Genomic DNA, 20,075 nt, shown 5'->3' on the forward strand with positions numbered 1-20,075 from the left:
AAGGTACTGTCGCCCCCCTGAATATCATGCTTGGAATCTGATACATACCGAGGAAAGCCTCGGCATGTTTGCAGCCGAGCATGGGGCCATCCCGTCTCACGTTCGTGGCGGGTGATCGACAGTGTGCGCTATCAGATGTCCTGCTTGCTACTATTCAAGCACTTCGGCAACGATGAAGAACGAGTCACACAGTCAGAGTTCCACAAATCACGACTCAGCTTGTGAGATATGCAATCCTCGCTCGAGATTTTGCGCTTCAAAATGCCCTGAAAAAATAGACGATGCGACATGCAGACCCACGACAAGCCTCCACGACTCCCTGCTCTCCGTGTTTTGTTCTAATCGTCCAGCAATCCAGCAGCCAGCGCCTCGTAGTCCTCCAGGGTATCCGGCTGCTCGGTGACCTCGATGACCTTGGCGCCCTTTTTGCCCTTCTTGCTCGTACTGGACTTGCTGTTCCTGCCGCCGGCATCGGACTCGACGTCGCTGTCGTTCTGGAACCACTTCTTGACCTTCTTCTTCGGCCGCTCGTCCTCCTCGTCCTCCTCACCCCCGCTGTCTCTGCCCTTGCCAGCCGTAGGCAGTGACCGCAGCAGCGCAAGCGGGTCCTCATCCTCAAACTCATCGTCGCTCTGCAACCTGACCACGACATTACCTCCCTTGTCCTTCTTCCCGGCACCAGCGCCCGTCCACTCCACGCCCGCCGCCTCGGCCGCCTCCCTCGCCTTCCGCCGCTCCTTCTTCTCGCGCTTCTTGTCCCGCACAGTCTGCTTGTCGTCCACGTCCGCCTCCTTGACCCTGGCGGCCTCGCCCTCGACGAACCTCTGCCGCTGGGCCTCGGCGTCGCCCTCGGCCGCGAAGTCGGCCTCGTCGCGCAGGCGGTACGGGTGGTGCGCGACCCCGTCGTCGTCGAAGACGACCTTGTCTCCTTTGCCCTTGAAGCGCAGCATCTGCTTCTTGGACTTGAGCAGCTTCTCGCGCCGCTTCGAGTCGATGACGAGCGGCTGGTCGCCGCCGAGGCCCTGGATGATCTTGACGCCCGTGGGGAGCGCGGCCGCGGAAGCTGGTTGTTGTGATATGCCGTTCTGTTCGTCATCACTGTGGCCCTGATCCTGGTCTTCGTCGCCGCTGCTGTCGTGCTTCTTGTTGTTGTTATTTCTGTTGTTGTTGTTGTCGCCAGTGACATCGTCCAGGTCGTCACCACGTAGGACACGCTTGACAGACAGGAAATCCTGATCCGAGTCGTCGTCGCCGCCGTCGCCATCCTTGCCGAGCACCTTGTTGTAGTGGCTCGTGAACACGTCCTGGTTCGTCCGCTCAAACATGCGGTCGTACTTTGTCCGGACCTCAGCCTTCTTCTTCTTGCTCTTCTTGTCCTTCCTGTTGCCGTTCTCGTCAAAGTCCGACTCCGAGTCGCTGGACAGCTGCTGCTGCTGCCGCGACGCGTTCTTGAGCTTCTTGATGTCGTCCTCGGCGCCGGCGGCACCCTTGCGGAACTTGATCTGCGGCGCTCCGGGCAGGCCCAGGCTCGCCGCGTACGCGTCGAGGTCGAGCCTGGACAGGTCGAACACGGACTTGTCCTTCTGCAGGTGGACGGAGCGCGTGTAGCTGATGAAGGCTTTCTGCCCGAGGTACTTGAGGTCCGGGTTCTTGAAGCACATGTCCTGGATGGCGTTGGTGATGGTGACCTTTTTCTTCTCGCGCACGTTGACCCTCTGGATCGGCACTTTACGCTGCTCCAGCCGCTCCAGCATGCCCTTTTCCTCGCTCGGATCCAGGAACAGCACCGCCTTGCCGTCGCGCTCGTACCGCGCCGTGCGGCCCACGCGGTGGATGTACGTGTCCACGTCCTCCGGGCAGTCGACCTGCACGACCCAGTCGACGGCGGGGAAGTCGACGCCGCGCGCGACCACGTCGGTGGCGAACAGGCACGAGTACTTTGCGGCGGCGAAGCGCGAGGTGATTTCCAGCCGGGCGACCTGCTTCTGCCGCCCGTGGAGGTGCAGCAGGGGCACGCCGGGCTGGAGGTGGCGCAGGGACTCGTAGAAGAAGCGGACCTGTTTGCCCGACGAGAGGAAGACAATGATCTTGCTCTTGAGGTTGGCCTTGATGAAGCCAAACAGCGTGTCCATCTTGTCGTGCAGCGGCGTGACGAGGTAGTGCTGCGACAGGGTCGAGGGCGTCGCGGCGGCGGCGGCCTCGTGCACCGAGACGTACTCTGGGTCCTTTAGGCTGAGGCGCGCGAGGTCCGACACCTTCTTGCTCTGCGTCGCGCTGAAGAGCATCGTCTGCCGCGCCTTGGGCAGGTGCTCGACCAGCGCGTCCACGGCGTGCTGAAACCCCATGTCCATGATCCGGTCGGCCTCGTCGAGCACGAGCATCTGCAGGTTGTCCACGTCCATGCCCGCCGTCTGGTCCAGGTGCTGCAGCATCCGGCCCGGCGTGCACACCAGGATGTTCATCCGCCCCAGCCGGTCGGCCTCCTCGCGCAGGTTCTTGCCGCCGATGACCAAGCCCGCCGAGAAGGAGTGGTACCGCCCAATCTTGCGCAGCACCTCAAAGATCTGCACCGCCAGCTCGCGCGTCGGCGCAATCACCAGCGCCCCGAGCCCGTCGAGCTCCGTCCACTGCGCCCGGTACAGCTTCTCCAGCACCGGCACCAGGAACGCGAGCGTCTTGCCCGAGCCCGTCTTGGCTGCCCCCAGGATGTCCTTGCCCTTGAGGCCCAGCGGGATCGCCCGCGCCTGGACGTCGGTGAGCGTCTCAAAGTGCGACGCGGCGAGGCCCTTCGAGGTCGGTATCGACAGCGGGAGGTTGGAGAACTTGGTGTTTTCGGGGTTCTTGGGGTCCTGGAGGGGAAAAAGAGTCTCCTGGTCAGCTACTACTACTAAGTTTGACTTGGTGGGCACACCCATCGTCGCAAGCGGTGACCTGGGAGCTCTTGCTCCTCCTCCAACTTACCAGCTCGTCTACTGATGACTGAAGCTTGGCCAGGTCCTCCTGCTCTCTCTTGCGCTTGAGCGTTTTGGTCTCCTGCGGCTTGGCCTTTGGCTTGCCGCCCTGTTTCCTGGCCCCGGGGGCCTTTCCTGTGGGCGCGGCCATGGCGGGCCAATGGCTGTGTATGTGTGCGTGTCGTCGCTACTGTGCTGGGAGGGACCGTTGACCTTGAGAAACGAGTTGCGAGGGGCGCGACAGTGCACCTCAGCAGGCTGTTGTACAAGAGCTTTCGAGACTGAAGAGATGCGCCTCTCTTGAAGTGTTGACGATAAGGAAACTTGGGAGGAGTTATCGGCGGCGGAGGGTGCAATTTTTTAGTGGAGAACCTTGCATGGGCGCCGGCTTTGCTGGGTGGGGCCAGGTTGGCGCTAGCTGCGTGTAAGGGAAGTGCACGAACTGAGCTGACTACCTGAACATCTTGCATTACAGAGTCACAGCATGAGGTGAAAGAAACCTCTGGGATGGCGTACGAAACAATTTTGACATAGCTTATATGGGTCTTTGGGTCTCTGGCAGATTGGATTCACAGTTGACCTGAACATTGCTAACCATGGAATAAAAAGTATCCATCACCTCTCCGCACGCTGAAACGAACCGGGAACTTTGAATTCAGTTTCGCTGTAGTATTCGATTTTATTTCGACCGTTTAAATAACAAAAAGTGGTCATAACCTCATACACATATCCAAAACAGTTTGGCCCGGACTTCCACTCACAACCTCGCCTTCTCCTTCTCGGCATTGGCCTCCTCGACAATGAACTCTGCGCAACGCTCAGCAACACCCAGCACAGTAAGCATGGGGTTGATGGTGGGTATCGTGGGGAAGATACCGGCGTCGGCGATTCTGAGCCTCTTGACGCCGCGCACCTGCAGCTTCTCGTTGACGACGGCGAGCTCGTCGTTCTCGGTGTCGCCCATGCGGGTGGTGCCGGCCGGGTGGTAGACAGTGTGGGCGGCCTTGCGGGCATACTCGCTGAGCTCCTCGTCGCTCTGGATCTTGGGGCCGGGCGCGATCTCAGACTTGATCCAGTCCTTGAAAGGTGACTGCTCGGCTACCTTGCGGGCGGCCCGCATGCCGTAGACGAGCGTGGCCGCATCGTAGCCCTCCTCGTCGGTGAAGTAGCGGAAGTCGAGCGCCGGCTTGACTGACGGGTCGGCCGAGGTGAGGTACAGCCGGCCGCGGGACCGGGGGCGGGGGATGTTGGGCGTCATGCAGAACGCGTAGCCGTCCCGGATCTCGGGGTACCCGAGACGGGTGGTGTTGAGAGTAAAGGGGATCTGGTAGCAGTGCATCATGACGTCGGCAATGTCGCCGTCGGGGATGCCCTGAGGGTTCTGGTACTTGAGCTTGTGGTTCTTGGCGGCATTCGGGGCCTCGCGGCGCAGGAAGATGCCGGCATCCGAGTCCATGGTCGTCTGGTTGGGCGGGACGGGCTGGTTCAGCTCCCACATGATGATGCTTTCAGGGTGGTCCTGAAGGTTCTCACCAACACCGGGGATGTCCTTGACGACGTTGATGCCGAGCTGGGAGAGCTGCTCCTTGGGGCCGAGACCAGAGAGGAGCAGGAGGCGCGGGGTGTCAACGGCACCGGCGCAGATGATGGTCTCGGTCTTGGGGCGGAGGTCGAGCTTGGAGCCGTCCTGGAGGGTGACACTGACGCCCTCGACGTCGTCGTCCTTGACGTTGACCTTGGATACCCAAGCATTGGTGAGGACCGTCAGGTTGGGCCTCTTCTCGGTGCCACGGAAGATGGGGTGGATGTAGGCAACCGAGGCACTAGACCGTCTGCCGTCGTCGGGGTTGTAGCTGATGGAGAAGAAGCCGACACCCTGCTTGAGGGCACCCTGCTCGGTAATGTGGTGGTTGAAGTCGTGGAGGACGGGGATGTCCAGGGCAGTGCTGCAGGCCTTGACCCAGTCCTTGCAGAGCTTGTTGCGGTGACGGCCGTGGACGGGCTGGACAGTGTTGCGCAGCTTGTCCATGAGGCGCATAAAGGTCTCAAAGTCCCAGCCCTTGGCGCCGAGAGACTGCCAGATCTTGAAGTCGTACTCGAAGGGGCGGAAGGAGATGAGGGTGTTGTGAGAGGAGCAGCCGCCGAGGACCTTTGCGCGGGAGTGGCGGATATACGAGTTGCCCATGGGCTGCTCGGTGGTGCCATAGTCGTAATCGAGCTCGCCGCCAAGCAGGGCGAGCCACTCGCGCAGGTTGAGGACGCGGTCGTCCATGTAGTCGCTGGGGCCGGCCTCGACGAGGAGGATCTTCTTGTGGGGGAGGTACTCGGCCAGGCGGGAGGCGATAACGCAACCAGCGGTGCCGCCGCCGACGACGACATAGTCGTACTGGCCAGCAGCAGACTGGGGGAGCTGGGTCACAGACGCCATTGTGAGGAGTTGATGCCTACACTAAGTTGTAGTGTGTGGTGGAGTGGGAGGTAGACAGCAAGCACGACAAGAGAGAGAGTGAGAGAGAGAGAGAGAGGAGAGAGGTATGGCTCCGATAAGAGCTGTCGTGGTGCGCGGGGGAGGAGGAGGCGTCGTAGTAGTAGTAAGCGGAGAGGGACGCAACAGCTCAGCTGGCTCGCGATGAAGTTTAAAAAGATAAGACGCGGCCGGCAGTGGACAAGGTTGAAGCTGCGCTGCCCATGTGGCAGACGGATCGAGCGAGGGCGCGAGGGCGCTAGGCTGGGAGCGAGGCCCTGCGTGTCGTGTGTGTGTCGCCAACGGTGACCGATCCAGAAGTGTGCATTGCGATCTCCAACCGCACGGCATGGCGAGTCGGCGGGTGCAGCAGGTTCGACGGATCCCTGCAGCGCCAGAGCCTCCACTGCTCCACTGGCAAGGCCACCGCGGTGCCTGCCAGCGGGGCCCGCATCTCCATCTCCAGACCTCTTCACGACACAACCGACCCCCAGCGCCGTGCGGCTGACTCGTGCACCCTCAGCACATCGTGGACCATGACGCCATGGGGTACGTTGCGACGTCGGTCGGCCGATGACCGTACCATCAGAGAGACAACCCAGCAGGGGCAGAATCTGCAGTGTTGGCTGGCTGGCTGGCTCAGTGCCAGGCCGACAAGGACAAGGAGCGAGGCTTCACGAAGGATGGCATCCATCCTCCCCCGCCCGCGCCGCCGATTCGGCCCGGGCGTGGCAGGATCTGTCCAGAGTGCTTCCTCGTCTGCCCCAGATGGGCTGTGCTGTTGGGGCGGTCTGTGTCTGTCCCCAGCTATCCGCCATGCTTGCGTAAAAGATAGCTAAGATATGCGTATGGCTGCAGTAGCTGGCCTCCCCCGCAGGTCAAAGCACCCGATCGAGGGCCGCTGCTGCCGGATAACGGTGCGTCGATGCAGCGGGCAGCCCTGCCACGACCGATAACGCACAAACTCTCGCATGGACTTGTCAAACATGGGCCGCGTGCGTCCGAGGGCTGAGCTGACCAGAGCTGGCTGGCCGCGTGGTGTCCATGGCTCCCATGGCATGGCATGGCAGGCCGGTGTGGAGAGCAAAGCCAAAGATCCACCTGTTCACAAACTTTTTTCTCGTTGGTTGCTCCAAAGTTCTTGCTGCGACTGAGCAGGGGTCCACCTCCCAGGGCCCGCCCACAACGTCATTGGCACAGACAGCAAGGGTCGGCACCATCTGCCGTGGCGGCATCCATCGCAATCTGCTCGGCTCGAGACAAATGCACTCGCTGCACTGCACAACTCTAGATACACTACTCCGTATGTACATACGCTAATGCCTTGTGCTGGTCCACCTGATAGGCTTCCCTCCACCTCCAGGAACAGTCGACCTTGACTCCCACCACCTGCTGCCCACCAGCAACAACAATAACAACAACAGCAAAACACCTCCACGATGGCCATCAGGGAGACTGACCGTCACACCATCTATGCGGGCAAGCCCCAGCCCTCGTCAGATACCTCGGCCGGCCACATCGACTCCCTCGACCCGTCCACCGGCAAGCCCATCTGCAGGGTCTACTCGTCTCCAAAGTCCTCCATCGACGCCGCCATAAAGTCGGCCCAGGCGGCCTTCCCCTCATGGGCCGCCACCCCGCCCATTGAGCGCGCCCGGATCCTCCAGCGCGCCGTCGCCCTCCTGCGCGAGCGCAACGACGACCTCGCCGTCATCGAGACCCTCGACACCGGCAAGCCCTACTCCGAGACCTCGACGGTCGACATCGTCACCGGCGCCGACGTGGTCGAGTACTTTGCCGGGCTCGTCGCCAGCGGCGGGCTCAACGGCGAGTCCTTCCGCCTGCGGCCCACGGCCTCCGTCACCACCTCCAAGGAACCCCTCGGCGTCTGCGCGGGCATCGGCGCGTGGAACTACCCGATCCAGATCGCCCTGTGGAAGTCGGGCCCCTGCCTCGCCGCGGGCAACTGCATGATCTACAAGCCCAGCGAGTACACCCCGCTGCACGCAGAGTACCTCGCCGACATCTACCGGCGCGCAGGCGTGCCCGACGGCGTGTTCAGCGTCGTGTACGGCGCGGGCGAGGTCGGCGGGTATCTCACCTCGCATCCGGCGATCGCCAAGGTCAGCTTCACGGGCCAGGTCAGCACCGGCAAGAAGGTTGCGGGATCGGCGGCAGGCGGCATGAAGTACGTGACGATGGAGCTCGGCGGCAAGAGCCCGCTCGTGGTGCTCCCCGACGCCGAGGTGGACAAGGCCGTGGACGTTGCCATGATGGCCAACTTCTTCAGCACCGGGCAGGTGTGCACCAACGGCACGCGGGTGTTTGTCCCGCGCGCGATGAAGAAGGACTTTGAGCGCGTGCTGCTCGGCAAGATGCAGCACGTCCGCGCGGGGGACCTGTTCGACATGGCGACCAACTTTGGCCCCCTCAGCAGCCAGCCGCACCAGAGAAAAGTCCTCGAGTACATCCGCAAGGGCATCAACGAGGACAAGGCCACGCTGCTCGCGGGCGGCGCGGACGGCGCGCCCGAGGGTGTCCCATCCAAGCTCCGGGGCGGGTACTGGGTCCGGCCGACCGTCTTTACCGACTGCACGGACAGCATGGCGATTGTCAAGGAGGAGATCTTTGGGCCCGTCATGTCGATACTGTTCTACGACAGCGTCGACGAGGCCGTGACCCGCGCCAACGCGACGGAGCTGGGTCTCGCGGCGGGCGTGGTCGGGCGGGACATTGACGCGTGCCACCAGGTGGTGCAGGGGCTCGAGGCGGGCATCACCTGGGTCAACACGTGGGGCGAGTCGCCGGCCGAGATGGCCGTGGGCGGGTGGAAGTCGAGCGGCCTGGGAGTGGAGAACGGGCGTAAAGGCCTGGAGGCGTGGGTGCGGAACAAGAGCACGCTGGTCGAGATGGGCGGCGAGGTTGCGACAGTGTTTGCGAAGCTGTAGCACTTCTTCTTTTTTCGGTTCGAGGAGGATGCATTGCATTCCAGCTGTATGTGTATAAAAGTGCAGAAATGATATCACGAGCGGTCTTTATTGTTGTTTTTGTGGTCCTTTTCACTGGTTCCTTACTTAATCGCCCCCGCGTGGCAGTTGTGATATGCAAGCATACGACAATTCTTGACTTGTCTAGGATGACTAACTATCTTTTTCCATACTACTATTGCGCCAACCTGAGCCCCATGCTTAATCAATGACACGCTGCACTCTGCTGCTCCTCCTCCTCCTGCTCCCCAACATCACTGACATCCCGGCGGCGAGCAGTGGCAGCACCACCAAGGGGAGGCAGATCCGCGGCCCACCTGAGGAACCCGGCCCCGACGCCGGCGCTGCACGCGAGCATGACCTGGACGTTGTACGTCATGAAGAGCAGCATGGCGAGCATGCCGTACAGGTACTGCGCCGCGTAGAGCAGGGCGCGGGTGGGCTTTCTGGCGCGGGCGAAGGATGCCGCCGCGGCTCTCGTCGTCTGTGGTGATGGTGGTGGTGATGACGGAGCAGACGTGGCGTTGGTGGTGACTGTGCGCCGCTGGGTCGGGGCAGAGGAGTAGGAGGTCTTCTTCTTCTTCATCTCCAGCCCAGAAGAAGAGGACGACGATGATGTGGATGGCGTGGCTGTCGTACTTTCCTCCTCATCCTCCTCGGCAGCGAGGATCCGGAGGTACTCGGCTGCGACGCGGCGATCATAGGCCCTAGCCCAGTTCTTGAAGCCTTCGTAACCGGCGCAGAAGAGGAAGACGAAGAGCAGGCCGGCGGCCCAGAGGGCCCAGCTGTCGCCGGGGATGTGGAAGTGGTGGCTGAAGATGCACAGGTCCTTTGTGGAGTAGTTGAGGAGCATGTTCATGCTGCACTGGGGCCCTCCTCCTGCTGCTGCTGCTGCATGGCCGTGATGGTGGTGGTGTTGGTGGTGGTCATGGCCGTGGTGAGCAGCATGACCGGCAGCTGCGTGGTGATGATGGTGGTGGTCGTGGTGGCCGTGGTGGTGTGCCATCATGTCCTGGTGGCTGCCGCCTAGGGGCGGGTGGTGCTGGTAGTGGTCCATCAGGGGAGAATAGAGTGCTCCAAGGGCGCCCCAATTGGAGTCTTCAGCAGCTTATAATACTGGGCCTCGTGCTTCCAGCAACTGAGCTTTTGGAATCTAGAACGTAGAATCAGAGGTGACGAAGCTACGCATCTGACGTGCGATGTCGAGTGCAACCAGGCGGCCACCCTGGCCTGATGGGGTCGAGTCGAGCTCCAAGTCCAAGACTGGTGCAGGCATGGCTGGCCTGGCCAATCACAGCACCGTCGCAAGTTGTGCCCGTGCGACTCCATCTCTACTGAAGGCCGCCATTCAAGGGCCCAGTCTCGTAGGTGCACGAGGGCATGCTGGGGGACCATAGCGGCTCTGTGTGACTCGGCGCGGCCTCGATCAACATGTATCTCTGAACAAAGATCTGGCTTAAGACCTGAGTCTGTATTTGCTTGGCATGGCAGGCGGGAGGGGTTCCAAGGGCTGTCTTGCTTGCAAGTTCCGGTTGCGGAGGTGGAGCCGAGGAATGGCACAATTCACATTGACAGAGAGAGGATTGGCCGCGCGTCGATGGAAATCATGAGCCGCCTAGAGGCGGAGAGTTGACTGTTGCAAGATGCTGCATCTGAGGCGGTCATTGGTACAGTCGGTACCTCACCTGTCGACGTTTCTGTCTGTCTGTCTTGCGCCTGGTGATCGGCAGGTACGTACCGGGACCCTCTTTTGGAGTAAGCATCCGGGGCCTTCCGAGCGTCGCAACTCGACGCAAAACGGCGCCGGGCGAGCGCAGAGCCGGCGCTGGTATTAATACTGCCGATGGCAGCCGACGCGCGGGGACCCTTAATTTGCAGTCATCCATCCATCCATTCAGCCGACCCACGAGACCACATGCTCACGAGACTCGTCCTCAACCACCACAAACCACCCAGCATCTCGACCACGGCCATGATCTAGACATTGACTGTGATCCCCCACGGCCGCGACACCTGCGACACCTGCGACTGCCAAACGCAAACACCACCACCATGATACCCTCCTCGCCCCTGCACGCCGTTTTCCGGCGCCACCTCAACCTCCTGCGCCAGGCCCGCCTGCCAAAGACACCCAACGCACCAAAGCGACCACAGTCAACAAACTCACAACCCCCAAAACACGACACATCATCGTCGTCGTCACCACCGCCGCCGCCAAAGGCCCAAGACCCGATCCCCGTCCCAAACACCGTCCCTCCGCCGCCTACCTTCTGGCAGCGCCTCGGGCCCCTGACCCGCGCCGGCCAGGCCTACGCCCGCACCCAGCGCCGCCATCCCTACCTCACCCAGACTGCCGCGACTCTCGTCATCTACTGCGCGGGCGACGTCGCTGCCCAGTACATTGGCCGCGATGACGCTCCTGTCGCGACCGCATCGTCGTCGTCCTCCTCCACCACTCCCTCGACAACGACAACAACGACGACAAAAACAGCAACATCAATAGCAAACGAGCCGCTGCAACCACAACCGCCCTCCTTCTCCAGCCAATACGACCCCATCCGCACCCTCCGCTCCATGTCGATAGGCGGCCTCGCCGCCATCCCAGGGTGGCACTGGTTCCTCTTCCTCTCGTCAAACTTCAACTTCCCCCAGTCCCGGTTTCTCTCGATCCTCACCAAGGTGGCCATAAACCAGGCCCTCTTCACCCCTCTGTTCAACTCGTACTTCTTCGGCGCCCACTCGCTGCTCTCCGGGTCCACCGCCGAAGAAGCCCTCGAGCGCATCCGCCGTGCCGTCCCCGTCAGCATGGTCAACAGCCTCAAGCTCTGGCCCGCCGTCACCGCGTTCAGCTTCGCCTTCATCCCCATCGAGTTCCGCAGCCTGTTCGCAGGGGGCATCGCCATCGGATGGCAGGCGTACCTGAGCTTTTTGAATAAGGAGGCTGCCGAGGCGGCGCGCAGGGAGACTGCCGCTGCTGGTGCTGCCGCTGCGGTCAAGGCGTGCCAGACAGGAGAAGGAGGGCGAGCTGTCGAGGGCAGCAGTGGCAGCAGCAGCAGAATGGCTCCCGCGCCGGCCGCGTGCTGATCTGATACATTCATGTCGTTCTTTGCACATACTAAACAGTAGTTTCCTTTTCTCGTTTGTCGATTTCGCATATCATGCGAGATATACCCCGATTCCGGCGAAGAGCTCGTCCGGGACGGCAACACTGCCTCTCTTCTTCTCCCGTTTTGTTTCTATTCCCATCGTATCAGGAGTTCAGGATAGAACGGCGCAAGCACGCACGCGCGCAAGCAGTCATATGCGCCGGGGGTGGGATTTGCAGCTTTCGCTTCCGCGTTTTGGGGAGGATGCTACATATGGTGACAATGGCATCGGCAGGCTGCCTTACCTGGCAATGTCCCGACCGGTAGTATTTATTCGTTTCTGGGTCCATAAATGGACCTGCATTGGGCCTCCCACAGCACTGCATCGCACAGACGCATACATCACAGATAGACTGTTAACGCCCATGGCATATAGACAGCCCCTTTGTTCATAGCGGACATAAGACGATGCTCAAAGTACATATACACAGAAAGGAATTTCGTATATGCGCGCGATCCTCAGGATGCCCCGCACAAATGCCCTATGTCCTCTAGAAGCGTCCCTGTCGCTAGCTGTTCAGCATGGTTCAAAGACCCGATACTTCGCAGTCGGAGGCGTTTAAGCCAGGCACTGTGGGAGAAGATAGTGTTAGTGATTACTGCGTTCAAGCCCAGACGAGACTTGCCATGGTTTCTGGCATTGATTGCCCAAACTCACCTGCCAGTAGTAGTCGTTCTGCTTCTTGCAGGTGTATCCAGTCTTGCACTGGAAGCTGCCGCTGTAGTTGAGGCCACCGCACTGGTCGAACTGGTTGCGGGCGGCCGCCGGAGCAAGCGCCAGGATACGCTCGGCAGCGCGCTCAGAGGCAACGACAATGTACGCCGAAGGGTTCGTGGTGACGTGGCCGGGGAAGATGGAGGCGTCGACGACAAAAATGTTGTCGGTACCGTAGACCTGGGCGTTGACATCGACAACCGAGGTGCCCGTGCTGCTGCGGCCATCGTCGACACCGAGCTTGGCGCTGCCGATCCAGTGGTTGGAACCACGGTTGGACGAGACGACGTACTGGGCGACGTAATCCTCGGCGGACTGGCCAGGGGCTGGCGACACGAAGGTCAAGTTGGGCACCTTGTTGAGTGCAGCCTGCATGTTCTTGATGCCCTGAATGACGGCGGCAACATCGCCCTTGTCGGTGAGGTAGGGCAGGGTGGAAACAGTGACACTGAGGGACGGCGTCAAGGTCAGGCGACCCCGGGACTTGGCGCCACGGCCCAAGTACTGGCTGAGGGTCATGGTCTTGCCGTTCTCGGCGCCCAAGCTGCCCTCGACACGAGCAGTCCACTGGAGCTGTCTCTCAACGCCGTCGGGAGTGTTCTTGATCGACTCCCAAGCCATTGGGCCAATATTGGGTGCAGCCTGAGCAAGAATACCAGAGCGCTTGCTGAGGTAGGCAGTCTTGTCAGCTGCAATCGGCTCGTCAAAGGCCTCGTAGAAGTCGTAGAAGACGACGTTGGGGTGCGAGATGACCATGTCAGTATTGGTATGGTCCTCGAGGTTCTTGCCGACGGGAAGCGGGATCCACTGGTCCGTCGAGATCATGGTAGGGCCATCAGTCGAGTTCTTTACGACGCCAAGAACGTCCGAGGGGCCGATGCCGCTGCGGAACAGGATCTTGGACGTTCCAAACGCACCAGCGGACAGGATGACACGTCCAGTGACTGGAGTGAGGTTGATGGTGCCCACGTAGCCTCCGTTGCGGAAGGGCTCAACCTCGAGACCAGTGGCGTGACCACCCGTGCGCACTACGCGCTTCACGGCCGTGTTAAGCCACAAGTCAAAGTTGGAACGCTTGGACGCAGTGTCGAGGTAAGTGGTAAGAGGGCCACCGCGCTGACCGCCACTGAACATGAAGGGCGCGTGTGCAAAGGTACGGTTCTTGGAGCTGGGCGCATTGTTGGCCGTGACCTCAGTCCAGCCGCCAGCCTTGAGGCCAGTCGCAAGGGCATCAAAGCCCTGCTGGAGGTAACGCTTGCCGTCTACGGAAGGTGTGTCGGTGCCTGGGATGCGCGAGAAGACTCTGTTGGTAGCGCCAGTCATGTCGGAAGACTTCCAGCCACTTGGGAAGTTGTAGTCCCAGTCGATCGCATTGGGCTAAGAAGCACTACGTATTAGCAATGGTCTTGTCAATGTCGTGCCCCACGCCTTCCATGCACTTACCTTGAACCATAAACCTGCGTTGACGGCAGTGCCACCGCCAAGAACACAACCAGCCATCCGGTCGACATCAGAGCAGGCAATACCGGCAGAGTCAACCCAGATCTCGTTGCAAAGACCGGGGACATCGAAACGAGTCAGGCCCGTGCCCTCGAGCCACGGAGGAGTGTTCCAGTTTGGCTTGGCGTTGCCAGCCCAGCGACCAAGGGACGCAGGGCCCTTCTCAATGAGCAAGACCTTCTTGCCAGCCTCGCTCAGCTTGTCTGCGATGGGGATACCACCGGCACCGGCCCCGACTACGATGTAGTCGTACTGCTTGTTGGGTACGGGAGTACCAGTTGGGGCAGGGACCGATGTTGAGCTGCTTGTTGGCGTACTACCGCAGTTGCCAGTGACCGTCTTGGTGGCCAAGGCGGCCCACGACGTGTATGACGGGTTGGCAGCATTGCTGTCGAGACCGGCACCCCAGATGCTCTGTCCGTTGTCATGCTGGACGAAGCGAGCGCTGCTGGCACACGAAGCACCTGTCGGGGGCTGGAAGGCGGCGGCCCAGCCGAGGGTCAAGCCACCGTTGGATGTCGACGCACCGCCAGTGGTACCGTCCTGGTTCCATGAAAGACAGTTCTCGCAGCGGTAGATCAGTCTGAAGTGGGTGGCGTTGATAGCCGAGGAAATCTGGGTGAGCTTGGCGTTTCCGGTGTACAGCTCGGGCTCGACGTAACCCGTGGCCCAGCGGAACGAGGTCAGGACGTCGTTGCCAGACGGCCACGCAGTGAGGAGCAGATTGGTAGGCATGCCACCTCCGAGGGAGATACCGCAGTAACCCGTGAGCACAGTGCTGTTCTTGGGGCATTCCTGTGGACGTCTCTGGTTAGATTGAATTGCGCACAAATGGAGTGAGGCCAACGTACCAGGATACCAATGAACTCGTTGGCGTTGACAGTCAGGGCGTTGGCAGGGAGAGCCATACCAATCTTCATACCACCATACGCGCCACCGAAGCCGCCGACATTGCGATCAGGCACGCTCCAGGTGTTGAAGATGATACCGGTGGTAGGATCCTTGTAAGTGGCAGGTGCGGCGCCCTGTGCAGCGGTCTGCTGGACATCTGGGTTGCACAGTTAGAAGTAAGTCAGGCGTATGCTCGTTGACAAGTGCCACTTACTGAGCCCAACTGCCAGCAGCAGCGAGGCGAGGATTCCGAAGCGACCCATGGCTCAACGTGTCAAGGAGGAATCGATGATACGCGGTGAGGGACCAAAGATTGCTGGCGATGAACATGTTTCGTCGTGTTGGGGCTGCTTTATATGATCTCGGGCGACTGACCGTCCGATATTGCTTGTCCCCTAGTCCATCTCGACTAGACGAGCTTGGCGAAACCCCCTCATTGTCGTGATTGGAGGGAATTGTTTTGCGGTATGCTGGGCGGCTCGACGGGAGGGCAAGGCGACGATAGACTGTGGTAAGAAACATCCGGAACCCCTGTCGACGACTCGAAATTCGGTAGCATCCGGCCGGGGGCGAGCAAATTAGCCACAAGGCGAGGGAACGAGGCTCCAGGCTGGCCAAGGCCAGAAGGGTCGCAGCGGCCCTGGGAGTGGCAGGCCGCAGAGTGGCCGTGCATGGCGGAGATAGCTATTGTTGGTAGTGATCCAGGTACAAGGCACGATGCGACGCTGGGCCCTGGCTGCAGCATAATCGAAAAGAGGGCGAGAGTTTGCGGAACGGGGCCGGAGCCGAGCCGGACTGGGAAGCCACAGTTTCCTGTTTGGGCGCGGAGGACGGGATGCGCTCGCCGCGGGCCGTCAACGCGGCAGCCAAGCGGCGACTCGACAGTCCTTGAGCAGCATGGCCTGCATGCCTGGACAGGGGAGCGCGTGGGCGGGCTCCCTCTCTCTGCACGTCAACCCACGGGGTCGCGGTCGAAAGCGGCGTCTTTGCGCGCAGATATATTGCTGCGGCTTGCTAAGCAACATGGACAGAGGGTGGTATGCGTCTGTCCGAAGCGGACGATGAGGAGGGCCCCAGGTCGAGAACATTGATGGTGGTTTTCGTGGCGTGGCGGCAAGCATGATTGTTGTGACAATGGCCAAGGTGGAATGTGGAGTGCGGGGGAGGCGTCGGCAGGGATCTCGAGTCTCGGCTGCAGCCGCTGCTCATTTCGCTTCCGTTGCAGAATAACGAGGCGACTGCCATCGTCGTCAGATGTTGATGAGGCTGGTCTCGAGGCCAAGTGTTCTGAGGCGGCGATGAGGGGAGGGAGCAGACATGAATGCACACCTGAGGCAGCGACCACGGCGTTTGTACCTGTGGCGGTTTATCGTGGCTTGCACCTGCCTCGACTTGTTTTCGAGGCTCAACTCCAGCTCTGCTCTGCTCTGCTCTGGCCCAAGGCCTCGCCCCTGTCGCTGCCTGTCACCACCAGAGCCAGACTCCACAACGGCTGGGCTTGCTCCTACACTGCACTGCTTACCGGGCATTATGCAGCTCCAGGCCTCAGAATCCTCGCCAACCCCGAGTCAGCTATCTGTCAGCCAATCCTCGGAGTGGCGTCGCGCTCTCGTCCGCTCTCGGGAAAGCTACACCGTCTCCTTCGGGACTGCTCCCACCCTTTCGTGAGGAGAACATCGGTGCCACTCGAGTGTCAAGCCCCAGGTCGACTCCATTTGGACATCCCGTGCATCCGGATTCGTGTGGCTCACCAGGAGCACTGTGACCGGTCTTTCCACTGGTGACCGCTCACGTGGCAGGAATGGTGACTTTGCTCATGCTTGTCAGGTGCTGGGATCCTTTCCAGATAGGGAAGCTGATGGCTGGCATTGTGCGCTTTGCTCACAGTGTTTTCAGCCTCTGCGCGAGGCTCAGTGCTTGTATACGACGTTGGCGTATATGATCTGCAGATTTATCCAAAGGATAATTTGCCAATGAGATCCACGGACGGTTTTTGAGGTTACATTACAGATAGGTCATCAAACTCTTCCCGATCATAGGACTTCAGCTAGCACCCCTCCCCGAGAATGCCATGGACAGCTACTTGTGGCTTTACCACGTATGCGTACTCAACATCGCGGGCAGCGAAACGACTGCCACGCTCTTGACTGCGGCCTCGTACTTACTTGCCACGAATCCCGACAAGGGGGCGCCACTACATTATAAGGTCCGCTTAGCTTTCGCCGCGGAAGAGCACGTCACTATCGAGGCCGCCAGCAAACTCAAGTACCTCAATGCCGTCCTGAAGGGAAACACGCCGCGCCTACCCACCCGTGCCGAAACCCTCTTCCTGGGCTGGCGCCATGGCCGAGGGTAGATGGGTGCCTGGTTGTATAAGTTCCCCTCGTCCTCCCCTCTCATGCATACCTGCCCTTCCATCTGATGGTCAACAGACTATGTGATTCGTTGAGCTTTACGTCACAGGACAGAGTGACTTAGAGGCCACTATGCCAGACTTCCTATTCTGAGAAGCTGCGGCTCAGTACTTCCGGTTCGGACGATTCTCCAGCCCCATCCTGATCATGGACGAGGTCTCTATTGACATGTCGGTGCCAAGCCCATCTCGTGGAGGAGGGTTTCACTTTGGTGGTTTCGGCGACTTCGGCAGAAGTTCTGTTCAATGTAAGTTCTCCGAGGCTACTCTTCAGCCACTAAACTCGGAGGTCCCAGCCCTTGATGGCAACACTGTGCCTCCAATCCCTCGCTCCATATCGACAACCAACATATCATTATGGCCTTTTTCAGTATAAGCTCCCATGGCGGCTGCCTCTCTTCCTTAGTCTGCCTGACTATTGAGCAAATCTGAATTAGCCCAGGGCATGAAGGTGGTCTTCGATAGCCTTGCCTTCCACACACCCTCTTGCAAATTGGCTTTGTCTGATCCGCGCGGATCGCCTTGTCTCTTCTAAAGATGAGTCGGCGATCTCCCTACTACCCCGCCGGCAGTCGCATGCGTCGCGTCCATAAGCACAGTCCAGGCCATGCTCCGCCGTATAGCTGGACTACGCTAAGGATACATCGCGGTACTACTTGTCGGGGTACAGTCGGGAGACCACGATGCGTTCGGCTGGTCATGAAGTCCAAGGGGCCCTCATTACTGATGTTCAGGAGGGAGGATTCAATTCCATAGTGATATCTGCTGATAGGGGCATCTGTGAACTTGGGCGAGTGCGTAGTCTGGCGTGATTACTACCCCAGCGAACTGGAACTCTGTCGGCCTCACCGGTTACGCCGCTGGTGAATGGCATTATTATACTCATGGAGTTAAGTAGGCACCTTTTTCTTCTTTTTAACCGGCATTGAAGACAGGGTGAATCCTAAATACGCTGCAGAGCTGGCTGCTAGTGGAAGGAGATCCTGAACATTTTGACGCGGAGGCCATGAGCTAGAATATACTTGGGGAAAGTGCTGTATTTACGATCCTTTTCGTGCAGATGAGAGGAGACTCGGGAGGTATAGCCTTTGAGTTGAAAAGCGAAAGAGAATTGTTGGGCAAGATTGAAAAGTTTGGTTCTGTGCTTTTCGGCACTGTTGCAGGAAGTATATGCTTGAACACCTCTCGTGGACTGAAAGCTACTAAATTATAGCACTCGTTTGGCCAACTGATATGTGCATCAAATTCATGCCCACTGAAGGAACCGATTCGGTCCGCCTTCCGCCCGATCACCGTGTGAAGCTGTACCCCTAAGCTTAACCTCGCCCTCGCAAAAACTCTCTTCCGACATAAGCGTTACTGGTTATTGTCTGACTACCCTGGTGCAGTTGCCTCTGCACATATTTAATTATGTATGCCGAATCGCAAGATGTACCTCATTTTTGAATAAGCGGCGGGCAGCAATATAATAGTAAGCATGAGGAGGAGGGGGTATAGGTATTCGAGATCTCCAAGTAGGCATATTAAACCTGTAGAGAAGTGTATGAGGCAAGACGCGCGCTCGAGAGCATCTTTGTTAACTAGACATCTCATGAGCTGGGCACAGTCAGCAGCTTTAAGGAAATGAGGGTACGAAGCCCCTGATGGCCGCGAAGAAGAAGGTCCAAGGATGAGTGTCTGCTGTTGCCTATCCCCGAATTGTTTGACTGTGATATATGTCCGTCGGCGGTAGACAGAGATGGTATATGGAGATCAATACTGAGAATGCTCCAAAGCCTGTATTGAGAATCACCTTGATTTTCTGGGCTCGCTGTTGAACGCTGGAAGTGGGAGGAAGCTTCAAAATTCTATATTTGCGCATTTATGTCTACCAACTACGACCATGATAGCAAAATCAAAAGAAACACAAATTTGGGACACGCTCAGCCCCAAAACGGAAACATCAACATGGAACCAGTGGCAGTGACAGCCACGCCAATAGCCACAATGCTGGCACTCAGTCGGTTGGCAGCCGAGGGCGAGCCGGGCAAGCTACCCGAGGTTGGCAGGACGCCCGTGGCCGAGCCGCCGAGGTACCAAGAGCCCATGTCCGTGAGCTTGCCGTCGTTGTTGAGGAAGGCGGCGTTGGGGCCGATGTTGCTCACGCCTGAGCGGAAGGCGCCAAACATGGTGTACCGCTCTATGCTGTCCAGCGAGTCCAGGTACGAGATGGTTGAATTGTAGTAAGCCTGGGTTGTGGGCAGGTCCTGCCGCTCCAGGTTGAATTCTGTGATCCAGAACTTTTGCTTGGGAAAGCTACACACACCGCGTATTAGTACTCACCTGCCCTTCTCAAAACAGTGATAACCTGGGAATAAGGTCATGACACTTACGCAGCAGAGTACTCGCCAATATGCGACGCCATGCCCTCAAAGTTGCCATACCAGTGCAGCGGTATAAAGTCGTACGTGCAGTTCTTCGTCTCCCCGCCGCCAGTGCTGCTCGTGAGCACCTGTGAGCAGTTTCCAAGGAACTGTTGCAGCCAGGGAATACCGCCCCGACCGCCCGTGCAGGCCGGCAGGCCAACCTTGATGCCCATGGCCTGCAGCGGCACGATGTTGCGCACCCACGCCTCGGCGGCCTTAGACGGCTGCATGTTGCTGCCGCCGGTGTTGTAGGGCCCATCTGGCTCGTTGAAGGACAACACGTGGCTGATGTTGATGCCGCGCTGCATCAGCGAGTTGACCTGGTTGTAAAAGGCATTATCGCTGATGTACCCCCACAGCATGGGCACAAACTCGAAGCTTGATTGCGGCAACGAGCTGTACTGGGGCGACGGATTTGGCTGGTAGTTGTAATACCAGGTCAGATCCGTCCCCTTGGCCCAGATTTGGTCGTCTTGAGGCGTAGTGACATTGGGCGTGAAAACCAGCCCTCGCTTTGGTGATGACGCCGCTCCCTCAGCGACGGTGGCAATCGCCAACGTGGTGAACCAGGTGAGCTCAGTGACACGCATCTTGACCGCGGCG

The 20,075-nt window shown here is 59.5% G+C and overlaps 7 protein-coding genes across 7 annotated transcripts; 2 read left to right on the forward strand and 5 right to left on the reverse strand.

Moving 5' to 3' along the window:
• Nucleotides 1–338: 338 nt before the first annotated feature.
• On the reverse strand, nucleotides 339–3,102 carry B0I36DRAFT_363122 (P-loop containing nucleoside triphosphate hydrolase protein; the record flags this gene model as incomplete). Its single annotated transcript, XM_046158753.1, has 2 exons — nucleotides 339–2,849; nucleotides 2,962–3,102. 2 exons carry the CDS (start codon nucleotides 3,100–3,102, stop codon nucleotides 339–341), a joined length of 2,652 nt encoding a protein of 883 aa, XP_046013112.1.
• A 377-nt stretch (nucleotides 3,103–3,479) lies between these two features.
• On the reverse strand, nucleotides 3,480–5,714 carry B0I36DRAFT_323916 (GMC oxidoreductase). Its single transcript, XM_046154037.1, has one exon. It carries the CDS (start codon nucleotides 5,377–5,379, stop codon nucleotides 3,709–3,711), a length of 1,671 nt encoding a protein of 556 aa, XP_046013113.1. The 5' UTR covers nucleotides 5,380–5,714; the 3' UTR covers nucleotides 3,480–3,708.
• Nucleotides 5,715–6,854: 1,140 nt separating this feature from the next.
• Nucleotides 6,855–8,363, forward strand: B0I36DRAFT_374347 (aldehyde dehydrogenase; the record flags this gene model as incomplete). Its single annotated transcript, XM_046160266.1, has 1 exon — nucleotides 6,855–8,363. The coding sequence occupies one exon, from the start codon at nucleotides 6,855–6,857 to the stop codon at nucleotides 8,361–8,363; it is 1,509 nt and encodes a 502-aa protein (XP_046013114.1).
• Nucleotides 8,364–8,607: 244 nt separating this feature from the next.
• B0I36DRAFT_363125 (Ctr copper transporter) lies at nucleotides 8,608–9,261 on the reverse strand (the record flags this gene model as incomplete). The annotated part of the gene is made up of 1 exon (XM_046158754.1): nucleotides 8,608–9,261. One exon carries the CDS (start codon nucleotides 9,259–9,261, stop codon nucleotides 8,608–8,610), a length of 654 nt encoding a protein of 217 aa, XP_046013115.1.
• Nucleotides 9,262–10,454: 1,193 nt separating this feature from the next.
• Nucleotides 10,455–11,486, forward strand: B0I36DRAFT_363126 (uncharacterized protein; the record flags this gene model as incomplete). Its single annotated transcript, XM_046158755.1, has 1 exon — nucleotides 10,455–11,486. The coding sequence occupies one exon, from the start codon at nucleotides 10,455–10,457 to the stop codon at nucleotides 11,484–11,486; it is 1,032 nt and encodes a 343-aa protein (XP_046013116.1).
• A 621-nt stretch (nucleotides 11,487–12,107) lies between these two features.
• On the reverse strand, nucleotides 12,108–14,917 carry B0I36DRAFT_349515 (cellobiose dehydrogenase; the record flags this gene model as incomplete). The annotated part of the gene is made up of 5 exons (XM_046156806.1): nucleotides 12,108–12,119; nucleotides 12,207–13,640; nucleotides 13,707–14,558; nucleotides 14,615–14,811; nucleotides 14,869–14,917. 5 exons carry the CDS (start codon nucleotides 14,915–14,917, stop codon nucleotides 12,108–12,110), a joined length of 2,544 nt encoding a protein of 847 aa, XP_046013117.1.
• Nucleotides 14,918–18,894: 3,977 nt separating this feature from the next.
• Nucleotides 18,895–19,785, reverse strand: B0I36DRAFT_323922 (glycosyl hydrolase catalytic core-domain-containing protein). The gene is made up of 2 exons (XM_046154038.1): nucleotides 19,440–19,785; nucleotides 18,895–19,362 (listed from the first exon to the last, which is right to left on the reverse strand). The coding sequence occupies exons 1-2, from the start codon at nucleotides 19,778–19,780 to the stop codon at nucleotides 18,990–18,992; spliced, it is 714 nt and encodes a 237-aa protein (XP_046013118.1). The 5' UTR covers nucleotides 19,781–19,785; the 3' UTR covers nucleotides 18,895–18,989.
• Nucleotides 19,786–20,075: the final 290 nt, after the last annotated feature.

This window comes from Microdochium trichocladiopsis (genome assembly GCF_020744255.1).
Source record: "Microdochium trichocladiopsis strain MPI-CAGE-CH-0230 chromosome Unknown B0I36scaffold_5, whole genome shotgun sequence".
Classification (NCBI taxonomy): domain Eukaryota; kingdom Fungi; phylum Ascomycota; class Sordariomycetes; order Xylariales; family Microdochiaceae; genus Microdochium; species Microdochium trichocladiopsis.